A 16,388-nucleotide genomic window follows, 5' to 3' on the forward strand; every position below is an offset into this window, starting at 1 on the left:
TCTGTATTGAGTAACAATGATTCCTCCGGTCTCAGCGTGATTTTTAAGTTTCTTCTTGATCTGAGTGAGTCGTCTATTGAGAAAACAAGCCCAATACAGCCCGCATTGTGCTTTTGTTTTAATGATAATTACAATCTGCACTAGTAAGTTACAGACGCAGGACACAGAAAAGGAATAAATATATACAAGAAAAAACAGCTTTCAAAATAAAACTGATACGAAACCATCTATTCCTTTCCAATTTTCCAAAACATCAATATTAATCAAAAATCCATTCCTGTACAAGCCTGTAAAAGTCCGTAGTAAAAGCAGAATTCTTCCTTTGAACATTTTCTGACATCTGCCAATCGCTGGTCATCTCCATCCATGAAAAAATAAAAGTCCAGGCAGCAGCAGAAGAGTCCGAATGCTCAGAAATCCATGGAGCTGTTGGCCAGGCAGTCTCTGCGGCTGATGTTGGCCACCTGCCTGGTCTGCATGGTCTCCAGCTTGGGACAGTCTGTGATACGATGACCCAAACCACCGCAGAACGCACAGCCTCTCTCGCCTTATAAAGAAGAAGAAAAAAACAGAAAACAGGATGTTATAATGTGGAGAATTTTGAAATACATATAGAGCTCCATTTATACAGAAACTGAAAACTGTTCTAAAATTAGCTTTTGAATTGATGTAATCTGTTGTGTTACAGAATATTTTATATAATGTAGCATCGTCTCCCTGCATATGAACCCTTTGATGCTGAACATGAGTCAAAAATGACCTGCATTCAATTTTCTATGTTAATTCATATATGGCTGAGGGTTTCTTTAGCACATTTTTTATTTTTATTTTTATTTCCTTCCATCTTTTTTCCATTTATCTATCTATTCATCTATCCATCCATGCATTTTTCTTTCCATCGATCCATTCATCCATTTATTCATCTATCCATCCATTTATTTATCCGTCCATCCATCGATCTCTCTTTCTAACCATATAACCATCCATCCATCTCTCTATCCAACCATCTATCTTTCCATCGATCCATTCATCATCCATCTTTCTTTATTTCTATCCATTCATCTTTCTTTATTTCTATCCATTCATCCATCCATCTATTTATTCAACCACCCATCCATCCCTCTTTCTAACCATCTAACCATCCATCTATCCATCCACCTCTCTATCTAACCATCCATCTATCCATCCATCCATCTTTCTTTCCATTGATCCATTCATCCATCCATCTTTCTTTCCATCGATCCATTCATCCATCCATCTTTCTTTCCATCGATCCATTCATCCATTTATTCATCTATCCATCCATTCATTCATTCATCTATCCATCCATTCATTCATCCATCCATTCATCCGTCGATCCATCAATCTCTCTTTCTAACCATCTAACCATTCATCAATCCATCTCTCTATCTAACCATCTATCCATCTATCGAACCATCTTTCCTTCCATCTATCCAACCATCTTTCTTTCCACCCATCCATCCATCCATCCATATTTCTTTATTTCTACTTATTTATATCTATCTATCTATCTATCTATCTATCTATCTATCTATCTATCTATCTATCTATCTATCTATCTTTCCTTCCTTCCATCCATCCATCCATCCATCTCTCTATCTAACCATCTAACCATTCATCCATCCATCTATCCAACCATCTTTCTTTCCATCCATCCACCCATTAGTTTATTAGTCACATACATTTTTATACACAGTGCAGCTAGTAGTAAAATGCTTTACATTGAAATAAGACAGTTAAATAAAGGGATCAAAAATAAGATTTTATTTAATTATAATTAAATATGTAGAAAAACATAACAAAAATGTAATCTATTAAAGTGTTGAATAGAGTGACGCCTGGACTTTCCCTTTATTGTAATATAAAGAGCAGGTAGCGTGCTCACGAATGGAAATAAGAAAGCTGAGAGAGCACTGTGAGGCACTGAAGTGAAATTCTCACCTCCGATATCCAGCATGGCTTCATCCCCGGTCTGGAGGACCTGCAGCGGCAGAGGAACCTTCTGCTTGGCTTCAACCAGCAAGGCCTTCAGATCCATCAGCACGGACTCCTCTGTAACAGGAAGAGGACAGCAGAAAGACAGGGATTAGGATGGGAGGGGAGTTGTTTAAAATTCATCAAACAACTTAACATGCGTCAATGTGTTGCAAAGATGGCCGAACACCCCTTTTCCAATTTTCTTGTTTTTCATTTCTGCCCTTCACAATTTAAAATGGCACAAAATAATTAAGAAATATGATTTTATCCCCCAATCTGAAGGTATAACCCAACCTATTATTACAAGATATAAAAATGGAAAATTAAAGAATTGAGTAAAAGGTTCATTTTTTTCATTTTCACATTAAAAGCAAGACAAAAAAAGAAAATCCATTTAGTCTGATAAGCATTACACTGAACAATAAACAGCAAAAGTTCTTGATATTATATTTTTTTATATAAAAGGTTAAATACTAATGATACTGAATTGTTTTCCTAAATATATTAGTAGTTTTAAACATTCCAGTAACAATATTTCTCATTAGAGAATATTGTAATATATTTCTGGTTCTGCCTCATAACAGGAACTTCTTTAACTGTTCTCTGGAACAGCCAATAAAAAGAAAGTGAGCTCTGTTTCTTCTATTTCTAATGAATCTGCTTTTATACTTCATACTCACCACATCCTTTATTGATGAAAGTTGTGGCGACTCCAGTCTTGCCTGATCGACCCGTCCTACCGATTCTGTGGACTGTGGAACAGACAGTAAAAAATACATTTAAAATTAACTTATAATCATGAATAAGCCCCAAAACATACACATAAAAACACCTCCTAATAATCTACTGTCATGCAAAGGAGTGGGCGATATGGCCCTAAAATAGTATAACGATATTTCAAGGTATTTTTGCGATAATTATATATATATATATGGAAATGACAAAACATAGAAAAATATATATTTTTATTAGTTTTAGTTTTCAAATCTAAGCTTACTGTGAATAAACAGAAGCTCTTTACTCACTCAAACAAACAGTTTTAGAGATAAATCTGTGTAGATTACTGTGCGACACCTTTATTCCTTACTATTGCTACTTAAAATGCATCTTATAAATCACAGTGCGCCTTATAGTTCATAAAATACTGTGATGTGATTATTATTAAAAAGCCATTAAAGTTATTTAGAATAAATATAAGCGTTTTATACCTTTAGCACAAAACTAAAATATTTTTTTTCCATTTCATAAACAGTAACTTACCAATAAAATAATGTAATATAAAAAAACTACCACAAAACAAAAGTGCTGCATATTTAGTGCATGAAAACGGCAAACAAACAATTAAAATAATTAAATGAAAGTAAAACCAAAATTATTACAAAATAGAGGCTTTCAAGAATTTTGACTTTTTTAAGATATTAATAAAAAAAATTGATAACAACAAATAACCACAAAACAAAGGTGCCGTATATTCAGTGCACTGAAATGCAAACAAACAATTAAAATAAATATAGTTAAAAGCAAAATATATACAAAATAGATGCATTCAAGTATATACCACAATATCAAGATATGACTTTTTTTCCACTGTCAAAAAAATTAAGCTAATATTGCATGAAATATGATACAGCACTAGAGTTGGGCGATATGGCCCTAAAATAATATCATGATATTTCATGGTGTATAAAAAAAAAAAATAATTAAAAAATATTCAAGAATACACTACTGCAACTAATTTAAAATTCAATTCTACTACTGCATATATAAGAATATATAATATATTTTCTTATATATGCAGGAGAATAAAATATATTTAAGACATTAAGAAATACAAGAATTTTATCAGATTTATAACAGTCAAAAGTCAATGATTTAGAATGTCAAGATACTAATAATTGTAATAATACCCTAAAATATCTCCATATATCCAAGATTAAAGTAAAATAAATGATACTGGACAGATATAGTCTGTAGATATAGATATATGAAGGGAAATGAGAACAGTATGATAATTAGGGGTAGGTAATATGACGATATTTCAGGGTATAATATCGTTCACGATATTCAAAAATGTTTGCAATATTATTGTGTACGACATAATATTGCACACCACTATTAGGCACATCCCTAAGCATGCATTAATGCTGTGTGTTGAAGCTGAGAGCGTAACTCTTACCGTAGTTCTCGATTTCCTCAGGCATGTCGTAGTTAATCACGTGCTGGATGGCCGGGAAATCCAGACCCTTGGACGCCACGTCCGTGGCCACCAGAACGTCCTTCTTCCCCTCCTTAAACGCCTCGATGGCTTTCGTTCTCTCCTCCTGATCTAAAAAAACATCACCAGAGCATTTTCATTTACATGTGATTTATACTACATCAGCTGATTTACGTCTGATTTAGATTATTTAAGTATACACATTTTAATATATCCAGATATGGAAAATTAGAAAATTAAGAGAGCACTTCAGTTTCTGAATCAATTAATGAATTCTCTGATTTTGCTATTTATAGGTTTATGTTTGAGTAAAATGAACATTGTTGTTTTATTCTATAAACTACAGACAACATTTCTCCCAAATTACAAATAAAAATATTGTCATTTAAAGCATTTATTTGCATAAATTGAGAAATGGCTGAAATAACAAAAAAAAAAGATGCAGAGCTTTCGGACTTCAAATAATGCAAAAACATAAAAGTTCATATTTATAAAGATTTAAGAGTTCGGAAATCAATATTTGGTGGAATAATACTGGTGGTTTTTAATCACAGTTTTTTTCATGCATCTTGGCATCATGTTCTCTTCCTCCACCAGTCTTACACACTGCTTTTGGATAACTTTATGCTGCTTTACTCCTGGTGCAAAAATTCAAGCAGTTCAGTTTGGTGGTTTGATGGTTTGTGATCATCCATCTTCCTCTTGATTATATTCCAGAGGTTTTCAATTTGGTAAAATCAAAGAAACTCATCATTTTTAATTGATCAATTTTTTTTTCAGTGATATATAGATGTAATGGGAGCTCTCTAGTACCTTTTCCTCCGTGGATAGCCACTGCCTCCACACCTTTCAGCAGCAGGTACTCGTGTATGGCATCCACGTCTGCTTTCTTCTCAGCAAATATTAACACCTGGAAGTGAAAGACATCAGGAGGTGAGAGAAGAAGTGTGTGTAAATGTGTGTGTGTGTGTGTGTGTTGGGTTATAATGGGATCCTTCCTTTTTCAAAAGAACATATTCTGGACACTCTAAAACAGAAGTGTACCATTAGAGATCTATTTTTATTAACTGACTAATAAATAGTTCCCAGTTTATATGAAGGTATAATCTTAACAGTTCACAGGGGAAAAAGCTTAAACCGTAAATACACATTCTTTTTTTTACATTTTAGAAAATGTATGTATGTATTTACTTTAATATTAAGGGATACAGGGACTACTGAATCTATTTGTCTGATAAAAAAAAGAGATAAAATAACTACTAAATATATATATTTACATTGTGCTTTGTTGGTATGTCAGTTAGAATGCTACATTTGTTTCATGTGCACAGTATCTGGCAACCTGTTTTGACCTATATACATAAGATGGACTAATGTGGATTAGACAACTGATAATGACCCAGTTTGAAAACAATTTAATTTTTAATTTTATACTGTGATTTACATTTGTAAATGTATTTATGCACTTATATATGTGCTTATATAATCGTGGTTATATTTATATATTATCTAGGGATAGAGCTTGTTGGCCCTTCATACAGAGATTTTTCAACAGATTTCTTTATTGTAAAATGTCTAGACTAACTTACATCACCAGAAGTTTTACCAGGTTTGCTCAAACCTGTATTACGTCCTTTTATGTACCTATTACTAACTCTTTGATGTGGTGATGGATAACAGTAGATATATGTACTCTGTATCCTGACAGACGTTATTTGACCAAAAATCCCCACAATATTACTCTCATTCTATCAGTCATCACTTTCTCTCCAGCACACAGTGTTCACTGAAGTGATGCTACTTACTGGTGGTGGTGTTTTCTGCAAGCACTCCAGTAGATATACCATTTTGGCTTCCTCTTTAACATACTCCACTTCCTGTGGAAAAAACAACAACTTTTTTTAACATTCGCAAGATGTAATGATAGTGCATGATAAAGCCAAGCCCATCCTCTTTTATCATCCTCAAATTCTGATATATCAAGAAGAAGTTGATTTTTGGAATGTATTAATGTAATAAAGCTTTATATTAGTAAATGTAATGATGATATATTAAAGTGATTACAATTTTTTACTGGGGAAAACTGATGATAGCTAAAACTGAAAGGAGGCCCTAGTTTAGACCCCTTATTTAGGGGTGTCCTGATTCTTTATAGGCTGGAGGGGTAGGTTAGGGGAACTTGTTAGCCTTTCATACAGAGATTTTTCAGAGGCACACTTCAAACCGAGGTCTATGAGAATCACTGGTAAGATGACGGAACAAGCAACCAAAGAAACCCACAAATATAAAAAGTATTTTCCTTGTTGAAAGTGATGATTAGCACTATTTTACCATAGTTTAATGTGCAGTTTCAATGTTTTATGGCTGAATTCTTCATAACAAGCATAAAAAGCTAGTAATTTGACTCAGTAGCTTGCTTACTTTCCCGTTTCACCTTAAATGGTGCAACAGACAGTAAGGGCTGCAGCATTTAAGGCGGGATTAAAAAAATAAATAAATAAATAAAAATAAAAGCTAATCAAAGCTAATTTCAGCTCGCCATCACAGAGGAATTCAGGAAAGGACAATAATAATTCATTTCTGCAGCAGCTAGGTTACTGAATTTTAGCGCTCCTGATGACGTATTGTCAATGATCTCTCACAAAGAGGAACACTACCCCAAAGAAGCCTGTGGGAGTCTTTTTTATAGGGCAGCAAACCCAGTGTATAATCAGACCCCACCTGTAATGGTATACATACCTGCCTGAGATACAACTGAGTGCCAATGTCTGCAGCAATATATATTAGGACATATAAAGGTTTTACCTGAATGACGTCCAAGCTCGCAGCTCCAGCTCGGCCCACGTTGATGGTGATGGGTTTAACCAGCGCACTTTTAGCAAAGTTCTGAATCTTTTTGGGCATGGTGGCACTGAAGAGCAGCGTCTGCCTTTGACCCTAAACCACAAACACGTCAACAAATATTGAGCATTACTCATCAGAGAGAACCTTAAAATACAGAGACGTCATTCACCACAGGCTTTAACCAGCAGTTTAAGATCTATTAGCGAGAGGCAGACTATTTAAAAGTAGCTTCTAAAAGCTTTTAAAGGGCAGCATGGAAAGTGGTCAGAGCCCGTGTGTTATCAGACCACATCTGTAATCAACATTTTGCAGCAGTCCAGGGTGCATTTTTAGTCTATAAATGAAACTCATTCACCACAGGCTTGTACTGCACGCTAGGGGTAGGCGATATGGCCCTAAAATAATATCACGATATTTCATGGTATTTTCTCGGTAATGATATTCTTGGCCATATTTAAAAAAAAATTTAAATAAATAAATAAATAACATACTCCAAAAATACACTACTGTATTAACAAAATGCAAATTAAATTTTATTATTGTATACAATATGATATGGCACACCCCTAACTGAGATATAAAAAAATATATAAGAGTAAACAAAACAAGAGATTTGTAACAGAAGTCAATGATCCAGAATGTCATGATACTGGGGGTGGGCGATATGGCCCTAAAATAGTATCACGATTTTTCATGGTATTATCACGATAACGATACTCGTTACCGATAACGATACTCGCGATATGACAAAAAAATAAAGATATTAAAAAAAATACAAGAATTTAGCAGATTTGTAACAGAACTCTAAATATCTCCATATATCCAGGATTAAAGTAAAATAAATGATTATATATAAGATATAATCTGTCTTTAGTAGAAATTTAATAGAAAAAGTGAAATGTGTGAATTTTTCTTTTGCTTAAAACAGCTTTTAAAAAAAAAAAAAAAAAAAGTAGAACCCTGATGTGAGGGTATAATATCGTTCACGATATTCAAAAATGTTGGCGATATTATCGTGTAGGATACAATATGGCACACCCCTACATGATATAATTATAATAATGCACTACAAATATCTCCATATATCCAGAATTAAAGTAAAATAATTGATACTGAACAGATATAATATGTATCTAGTAGATATATAATGGGAAATAATGAGAAGTGTGAATTTTTTATTCACTAAAAACAGCAAAAATGTATTAGCCTGATGTGATAATTAGGGGTGGGTGATAGGACACGATATTTCAGGTTATATCATCGTTCAAGATATAAAAAAAATTGCCGATATTATTGTGTATGATACGATATAGATAAGATACGACACCCCTACTGTATGCTATCATTAACGTAAACAAAGACAAAGCACCATCCTGCTGTTACCTTAAAGTAAGAGAAGATGGTCCTAATGTCCTCCTCGAAGCCCATGTCAATCATCCTGTCCGCCTCATCCAGAGCCAGGTAACGGCAGATGTCCAAACTCACCATCTTCTTATTCAGCAGGTCCATCAGCCTGCCTGGGGTGGCCACCATCATGTGCACCCCACTGCAAAACACAACAGTACACTGAGTTATTAGGGCTTAATAAATGTATGCTCATTAACTGGCCTTCATATTTGAGTCTTAGCTAGTTATGTGGTAATCCAAATAGCCTCATTTTTCAGTGTCAGACCACAACATTTCATATGTGGCAGCCTAACCCACTTCCCCTGAAAGCTTCTGCAGGAAACAAAGCCTCAGGCTGAAAGTTGCTTCACATAATAGCAGCTGGTTTGTGCCTCTCTGAGCACGCTCTATATTGTGTGGAAGTGTTATTAAGTACAAACATATTTATTAAGAAAAAGTAGTAGTATTAGAACAAACACAGATTTTATTAACCTGATTAAAAAAAGGTTAGAAATATTGTTATGAAACCCAAAAATCAGTGTCTCGGAAAATAAGAATATCATACAAGATATCATATAAGGTATTTCTGGCACTAGTGTGTGTGGGCTGTGTGCCAAGTCCTGCTGAAAAATGAAATCCGCATCCCTATAAAAGTTGCCAGCAGAGGGTTTAGACGGTTTACTTTTTTTATCCCACAAAATACGACTTAAAAAAAACCTTAAAAACAGAGAGAGATATGCCAGAACTTCAGCCAGTATTTTCTTATTTGAACTGTACAACTCATGTGACTGTACGTCACAGAAAGCTGCCATTCCCTCAATTTTTCTAAACTCAGGGTTGCCAGGTATAGACAACAGCAGGTGAACAGTGTGCTGCAGTCATGAAAAAGGGAGATCTGGCTATTTTTATGCTGAACAAGTAATCACTGAGCTTCAGGAAGGTTTGCTAACCACAGCTGGGTAATTTACCTCTACGAGTATTTTGGACAGTAAAACATATAATACATATTTACTGATCAGCTCTAGAGTAAGACTCGCATGCCACTGCGTGTCATTCTGGCAACCCATGTGAGATCGGCATCTGGGGAGGAAAACTGCAGCCGTTTCACTAAATCATTTGCCTTTATAACTGATTGTTCCTTTAGAGTATTACAATGTTAATTGGACCAAATTCCCTTGGTTCACCAATTAAAAAATTAAATATTTCAAATGTCAATGTGGATTATTATTATTATTATCCTTCCAGCTCCAGTATTAAAGTACTCAGGAGGACCATACTGCTCTTATACTTAAGTACTTTCACACCTCGTTTCCAGCATTGTAGGGTGTTTTTTTTAAATGTTCTTTTTAGATTTTGATTTTTTCCTTTGTGTATTTTTACATACTAATGTACTACTAATGTACTAATGTACTAATCTACTAATGTTCTTATACACCTTCTTAGCAAGCCGTCATTAAACCTGGGGCCACTTTATCAGCAAATCTATATAAAAGGGTGGATTAAATAATTTGAGCTCATCAGCCGGACCTACAGCCCTGTAATGATCTAAATATAGAGTAAACTGCCTCTCAGGTTATAGACTTACTGCTTAACCACTTCCATCTGCTCTTTGACCGACATGCCTCCGATACACAGAGCCGAGCGCATCTGCGGCGCACCTTCATCCTCCAGCAGCTTGCAGTAATACTCTATGATGCTGTGGGTCTGCCTCGCCAGCTCCCTCTGCGGGCAGAAAGAGACACGGCAACAATCAACACCAGACAACTTTTAAAATTACTGTAAACAGCAATACAAAAAAGGAAACCAATGTGTCCAAACCATTGTGTTTACATACAAATCAGAAGGCAATACCAACCCTAGAGACACCATACATATATACATATGTATACATATAAAAAAACATAAATGAAATAAAATAAAACGTATTGGGACACCTATTCACTCACTGTATCTTCTGAACTCAAAGATAAAAAAAAAAAATCTCCAGGTTTTGTTGGAGTAACTGTCTCTTCTGGCAAGGAAAGTCTTTCTACTAAACTGTAAATCATTGTGAACTGTGAGGAGTTGACTGCATTCAGCATAGAGATATAAATCTGTTTTGTTGCTGTTATATTATATATTGCTATAATATTGCTATTCTATTGTGATTAGAAGCCTAAAATCACTGTACAGTATATGTATACAGGATATCTATATGTTTTAATTTTTAAAGTTTTAAGATTTTTTGAGATAAGAGTGTTATTCCTACTTGAAATTTACTCTAATATATGTGTATTTCTGTTATATTTATCTGTGTGTGCAGTTCATATGTATTTACTACTTTTTATTTTATTTTAATATGTTAAAATGATTTATTTTGCTATGTTTGTACTAAATGTTTAAAATGTTATACTTGTCCTAAATACAACCTTTATACTTTTTTTTTTTACTTTTATACAGTATAAATACAACTACAAAATTTATTTTGTGGCGATAGTACGTCATTACATTTCTTATTTTTTTTCCAATTGTCATTAATTGCAAAAATACTTTTGTATTTTACAATTATTTTAGCCATCCAGCATCACACTAAGAGTGATCATGAGGGAAGAGAGAACCATCTACTGTACTTCCCACCCAGAGGAACAGCATGACCTATTGTGCTCTCTCGGACTCCGGCTGCTGATGGAGAAGCAGCATGTCACAAGACTTGAATTAGCTAATAACTGATCTTTCTAAATTAATGTACCTGAACTTTTTAAGACTTTTGAGGATCCACAGGCACCCTGTGTATATGTGTGTGTGTGTGTGTTTGAGTAGGTGTGTGTGTTGAAATGCTTACAGAAGGACAGATGATGAGTCCATAAGGCCCCTCCCTCTTGCAGAAGGGCAGCCGCTTCTCCTGCTCCAGACAGAACATGATGATGGGCAGAGTGAACACCAGAGTTTTTCCCGAGCCCGTGAACGCAATGCCAATCATATCTCTGCCTGACAGGCTGCACAAAACAGAGAGACAGAACCCGTTAACTATTTACACGAAACACACACACACACAGGCTGTCTCTGCGTCGGGTTAATGTTCGGGGTCGAGCTGATCTTACATGGTTGGGATTCCTTGGATCTGGATGGGAGTTGGATGGACAATTCCTTTCTTCTTCAGGCCTTTCAGAATCGCTGTAAACAAAAAAACATTTAGTTTTAGAGCAAATATAACAATTAATAATATCAGTATAATTTTTTAATTACTAAAAAATACATATTGTTAGTATTAGTTGTACTCTGCCCTTTACTCTAACAAAATGTGCTCTAACATAAGGGTATTTTTGGTATATTTCTGTGTGTGTGCAGTTAATTTGCAAGCCCTAAATATTCTACAATTTAGTGTTGTGGTAGATTTTTTTAAGTTAAATGATTTTTTACTGTATGTTACAATTATTTATTTTGCAAGTTTTAAAGATTTTTCATTTGTTTTCCAGTTAATCTCAAAAATACTAAAAAAAAAGAAGAAAAAAAAAAATATATATATATATTTTTTTTAGATTAAGTGGAATACAAATGATAAATAAAAATGAAAATAACTTAACTTAATCTTAAATAATACAGAAAGAGAGATAGCGTAGGTCTTTTCTTGTATAACAGATGCTGCTCTTAGTAGTCCATTATTTCTACTATATGCAATAAAACTATTTACTTTTCTTTACTTTACAGTATTACTGCTTTAGTGCTACACTATGTGCAATATCTCAAATCACAATGCACAACATAATCTACAGCAACACTCGTAATTCTAATTTTCTAGAAAAATATATTTTTTTCTATATAGATTATATTGTATATTTCCTGATGTTTGTGTTCTGTCCTCTGCGCTGCTGAAACATTACAAATATTATATTATATTATAAACCAAACTCATGCATTACCTTGAGGGAACTTCATTTCTCTGAAGCTCTTTATAGGGGCAGGAATGCCGTCTCCCTCCACCAGGATGTGGTACTTCTTCCGCACTCGCTCATGCCTCGCTTTCGGCATGCTTAATATGTAGCGAGGAGCTTTCCAGCTAAAGATACAGAGAAACCATTACTTTCAGCATGTGTTCTTTATATAGCATTGACATTTTTTTTAACTATACTGTGAGATGGTAAATAAGAATCAGGGGAAGAAGAAGAAGATAAGCATGGTTGGAGAGGATGTGGGCGGAGTCTTTATGTCTTATTATTTAAAGCTCAGACATTATTTCGGGTCCATATTGTTCACAGGAAGATCAAATGTCCTAAATATTTAAATCTGTTCTAAATCACATGGGATTCATGGGGTGTTCTAATTATCTCACAGTACTGTGGCTGATTTACTGCATTTACTTAAAGTGTAAATAAATGTCCATCTAAAAATATACTTAGCTCAAAGTAAAAGCATATATATTAGTGTTTATTACACTAGTGTTAGAGTTTTAACACCCTCTGGTGTAAGGATGCATGAAATACAGCACGAGACTGACTTACCTTGTTTTAATTGGGTCTTCATATGTGATACCTTTGGCCATTTCCTTTACAGACATTAAAGCTGGAGGAATAAATGACAGACAGACGCGTTACAACACTGAGTTCTATGCATATTTATGTATGTAGATAAAACATTGAGACAAATTTAGTTTTCTTTTTTTTTTATGCATTTTTATTTACAAACTAGGCCTGTCTTGATAATTACATTCTTGACCTATATATTAAACTAAAGACTTTATTTGCAAAAACGGACAAAGAAATGTGTAAAGAATAGCACTTACTTGGTTTTGCAAATTAACAGTTACATTATTTACTTTAAAAGAGTTGTACTTTCATTATTATGTTATAAAAATTGTCTAAAATTACAATGTTGTTTTTCCACAGTAACTTTTTTAACAATATATGATTCAAATAATAGTCATTGTGACAGGCTTGCAATTATAAAAATGATGTAGTAACAGTAAAATGTTATATTATATTATAGATATAATACAGTATCTAATCATATACAAAAACTGACTCATTGGTTTAGAATAAGAGAAAATGTTTCTGATTCCATTTAATTATAATATTAACTGTTTCTGTTGCTTTAATGTTAAAGTAAGATGAAACACTGTGTATCTTATAATGTTAATGTTATTTTATAAAGTTAATCAACAGGTATATACTCACCTCTGCCTTCAGCCACGCTCTCCAAAATCTTCTCCTCCTCCTTCAGCTGTTTCTCCTTCGCCGACTCCTTACGAGCTACAAAAATAAAATCAGCAGATTTTAGATTAGATATCTAACTAACAGAAATACATTAAATAAAATAAAAACAGAAACTGCAGAACATACCTTCAGCTTTCTCCTTAAGGTGCTGGTGCTGATCCAGCAGGCTGACGTTGGATCGCGGCCCGAGACCCTCGTCCTCATCTTTCTGTTCTCCTCCGCTGTCCTTCTGCTCCTCCTCAGTCAATCCCTTCCCTCGCAGACGCATCATCTTCTGCATCTGAACCCAAAAACACACCACAGATTAACAGCAGAAATAAATCTTGAAATGTTTTACATTGACTGATCTTCATTTTTTTGAGTATTTTTTTTCTTTACTTATATATAGTTATATAGTAGTAGTTATCACCATAATATGGATTAAAACATTACTCACGTAACTGTAAGATAAAAACTAGAATTTACCATCTGCTGTTTTCTGATCTTAACAGGAACATATGGAACATAATCGTCGTCTTCTGAAGGCTCGGATGCGGACCTCTCTCCGGAGTAACTCCGCTGAAACATTAAATATGAATAATGAGATATTTGTAATTTACTACATGTCCAAAAGTAAGTATCAGTAAATTTTACATGTCATTTGAAAATTAAGGGATCAGAGTCTGGAGGAAGAGTGGATAGAAACACAGTCCAATCTGCTCGAGGTCTAGTGTGAAGTTTCCACCAATCAGTGATGGTTTGGAGAGACATGTCTGTCATCTGCTGGTGTTGATCCACTGTGTTTTATTATCAAGTCTAAAGTCAGTGCAGTTTTGTTTTCCCGCAAAATGTACAGCACGTCATGCTTCCCTCTGCTACTGACAACTTTTATGGAGATGTGGATTTCATTTTCCAGCAGGAAATTGGTCTTAGTAAGCCATATTTATCAACAATAAAAGAAATAACCGTCTAAAATAGATCACTTTGTGTGTAATACATCTATAATATATAAATAAGAGTTTCACATTTTGAACTGAATTACTGTAGTATAGAGTTAACTAGTAAAGCTACCTAAGTTAGCAAGTTAGAAAACAGTATAAACTAAAGTACTGAACATGTACCTTGTATACCCACATTAACCTATGTTACCTATTATTTAACTGAATTCATTTCTGGCTTAGAGACCTGAAACTTTGATTAATTTAATCAAGTTTAGGTGTTATCTCGCTAAAGTGGACTGTATCACAGTTAGTTAGCTAATTAGCTTAGCTGTTTGCTAGTGTGTATATAAACTAGCCTATTAGCACTAAAGCTAACCGCTGTTGCCCCCGCTGATAAACGGTTAAAGCCCGGCTGTAGCTCACCTTCCCCGGCCGGCTCTCCGCCTCCATGCTGCGGGCGGATGGTGGCTGTAGTGCGGGGCTGTGTTAAAAGAGGTTATTCAGGTTAAACTGAGTTAAAAAGGAGAATCTCCAGCTGCTAATGTTTACAACACCAGCGAAACAGCAGAAGCAGCAGCGCTCACCAACACACTACGCATGCGCTACGGCGCGCGACACGAGCCAAACCGCGAGACGAGAACGAACAACACGTGATCAAAAATCTAGCTTTTAACAGTCAGGCCAGCAGGGGGCGCTGCCGAGAGAGAGGCTGAAATTAGGCAAAATCAAGCAAAATCATATAAATAATGTATATAAATGTTTAATAATTTTATACAATCCGTGTGTCATGCATTCTTTTGAATTTCAACTGAAAATCCAAAATCGGAATATGAAAATATATTTTTATTTTTGGTTTTACTTAAACCACTCTTTAAAAAATCACTAAAAGAGTTCACTTCAAGAATAAGAAGTCATAATATTACAACATTAAAATAATAACATTAAGAAAAAATGAAGTCATAATATATATTGAGGGAAATGTAGTTCTAACTGTTGAGCTGCACGGAATGAGTAAAAGGAGCATTTTCTGCTCATGATCTGTTACAGGGCTGCTGTGATTATCCTCAGTTATCTATATTTATAACCTACTGATTTTTAATGCTCTAATGTTACAGTTCGATAACACAATGGTCAGATTTTGCTAGCTATATAGGCTATATTGTTACTGTCAGTAGGTTAAAATGACAATAATATACGTTTTTTTTTTATTATTTAAAAATATTTTAAGATTTAATATATAATCTTAATAAATTGTATTGTCATCACAGTACATTAGTTTACTATTTGGATACCTCAGCGTTTATAATATGCTTTGTATTGTTGCTAATTTTTTTTGTCGGTTTTTAGTTATTACATAATTTGGGCACAAACTGTCCCTTACACTCTCTCAATTTGGTTATGAGTGGATCAACAGAAATGATCCAAAATTACCTTAAATTAATTTTAGCAATTTTTACATTGACTTCCATTGAAAATTAAGAAGCTTCTGTTCTGGAGATGCATTTTTTCATTGGACAACAAAGATATATATTATTTTTGGCATCAATACAAGATGTGTGTTGGTTTAAAATAAAGTATTTAGAATTGTGCAGTCTCATTTTCTAAAATGAATTACTATGCTTAAATTACTGACATAAATCCAATATGCATGTATTTTGCAAATTGTTTGCAATTATCGAGGCGATTTTTCCCACATGTGGGGTTATTTTTTATTTTTATTTTTTTTTTAACCTAAGAACCTGATTAAACTTACCTTTATAAAGACCCTCCTGCACCTGCCGAGATTAAACACTGAGCACAGAGAAGCTAGAAAGCAAACATGACACTTTTCTTTTT

The 16,388-nt window shown here is 34.2% G+C and overlaps 1 protein-coding gene across 1 annotated transcript; it reads right to left on the minus strand.

Moving 5' to 3' along the window:
* Positions 1-103: 103 nt before the first annotated feature.
* LOC103035623 (DEAD (Asp-Glu-Ala-Asp) box polypeptide 41) lies at positions 104-15,153 on the minus strand. The gene is made up of 17 exons (XM_007245597.3): positions 14,976-15,153; positions 14,098-14,190; positions 13,759-13,912; positions 13,594-13,668; positions 12,922-12,982; positions 12,343-12,479; positions 11,524-11,596; positions 11,265-11,418; positions 10,029-10,165; positions 8,441-8,603; positions 7,019-7,150; positions 6,019-6,090; positions 5,027-5,123; positions 4,175-4,324; positions 2,679-2,750; positions 1,963-2,073; positions 104-547 (listed from the first exon to the last, which is right to left on the minus strand). Exons 1-17 carry the CDS (start codon positions 15,000-15,002, stop codon positions 411-413), a joined length of 1,845 nt encoding a protein of 614 aa, XP_007245659.3. The 5' UTR covers positions 15,003-15,153; the 3' UTR covers positions 104-410.
* Positions 15,154-16,388: the final 1,235 nt, after the last annotated feature.

Source organism: Astyanax mexicanus, chromosome 19, assembly GCF_023375975.1.
Source record: "Astyanax mexicanus isolate ESR-SI-001 chromosome 19, AstMex3_surface, whole genome shotgun sequence".
NCBI classification, from domain to species: Eukaryota; Metazoa; Chordata; class Actinopteri; order Characiformes; family Acestrorhamphidae; genus Astyanax; species Astyanax mexicanus.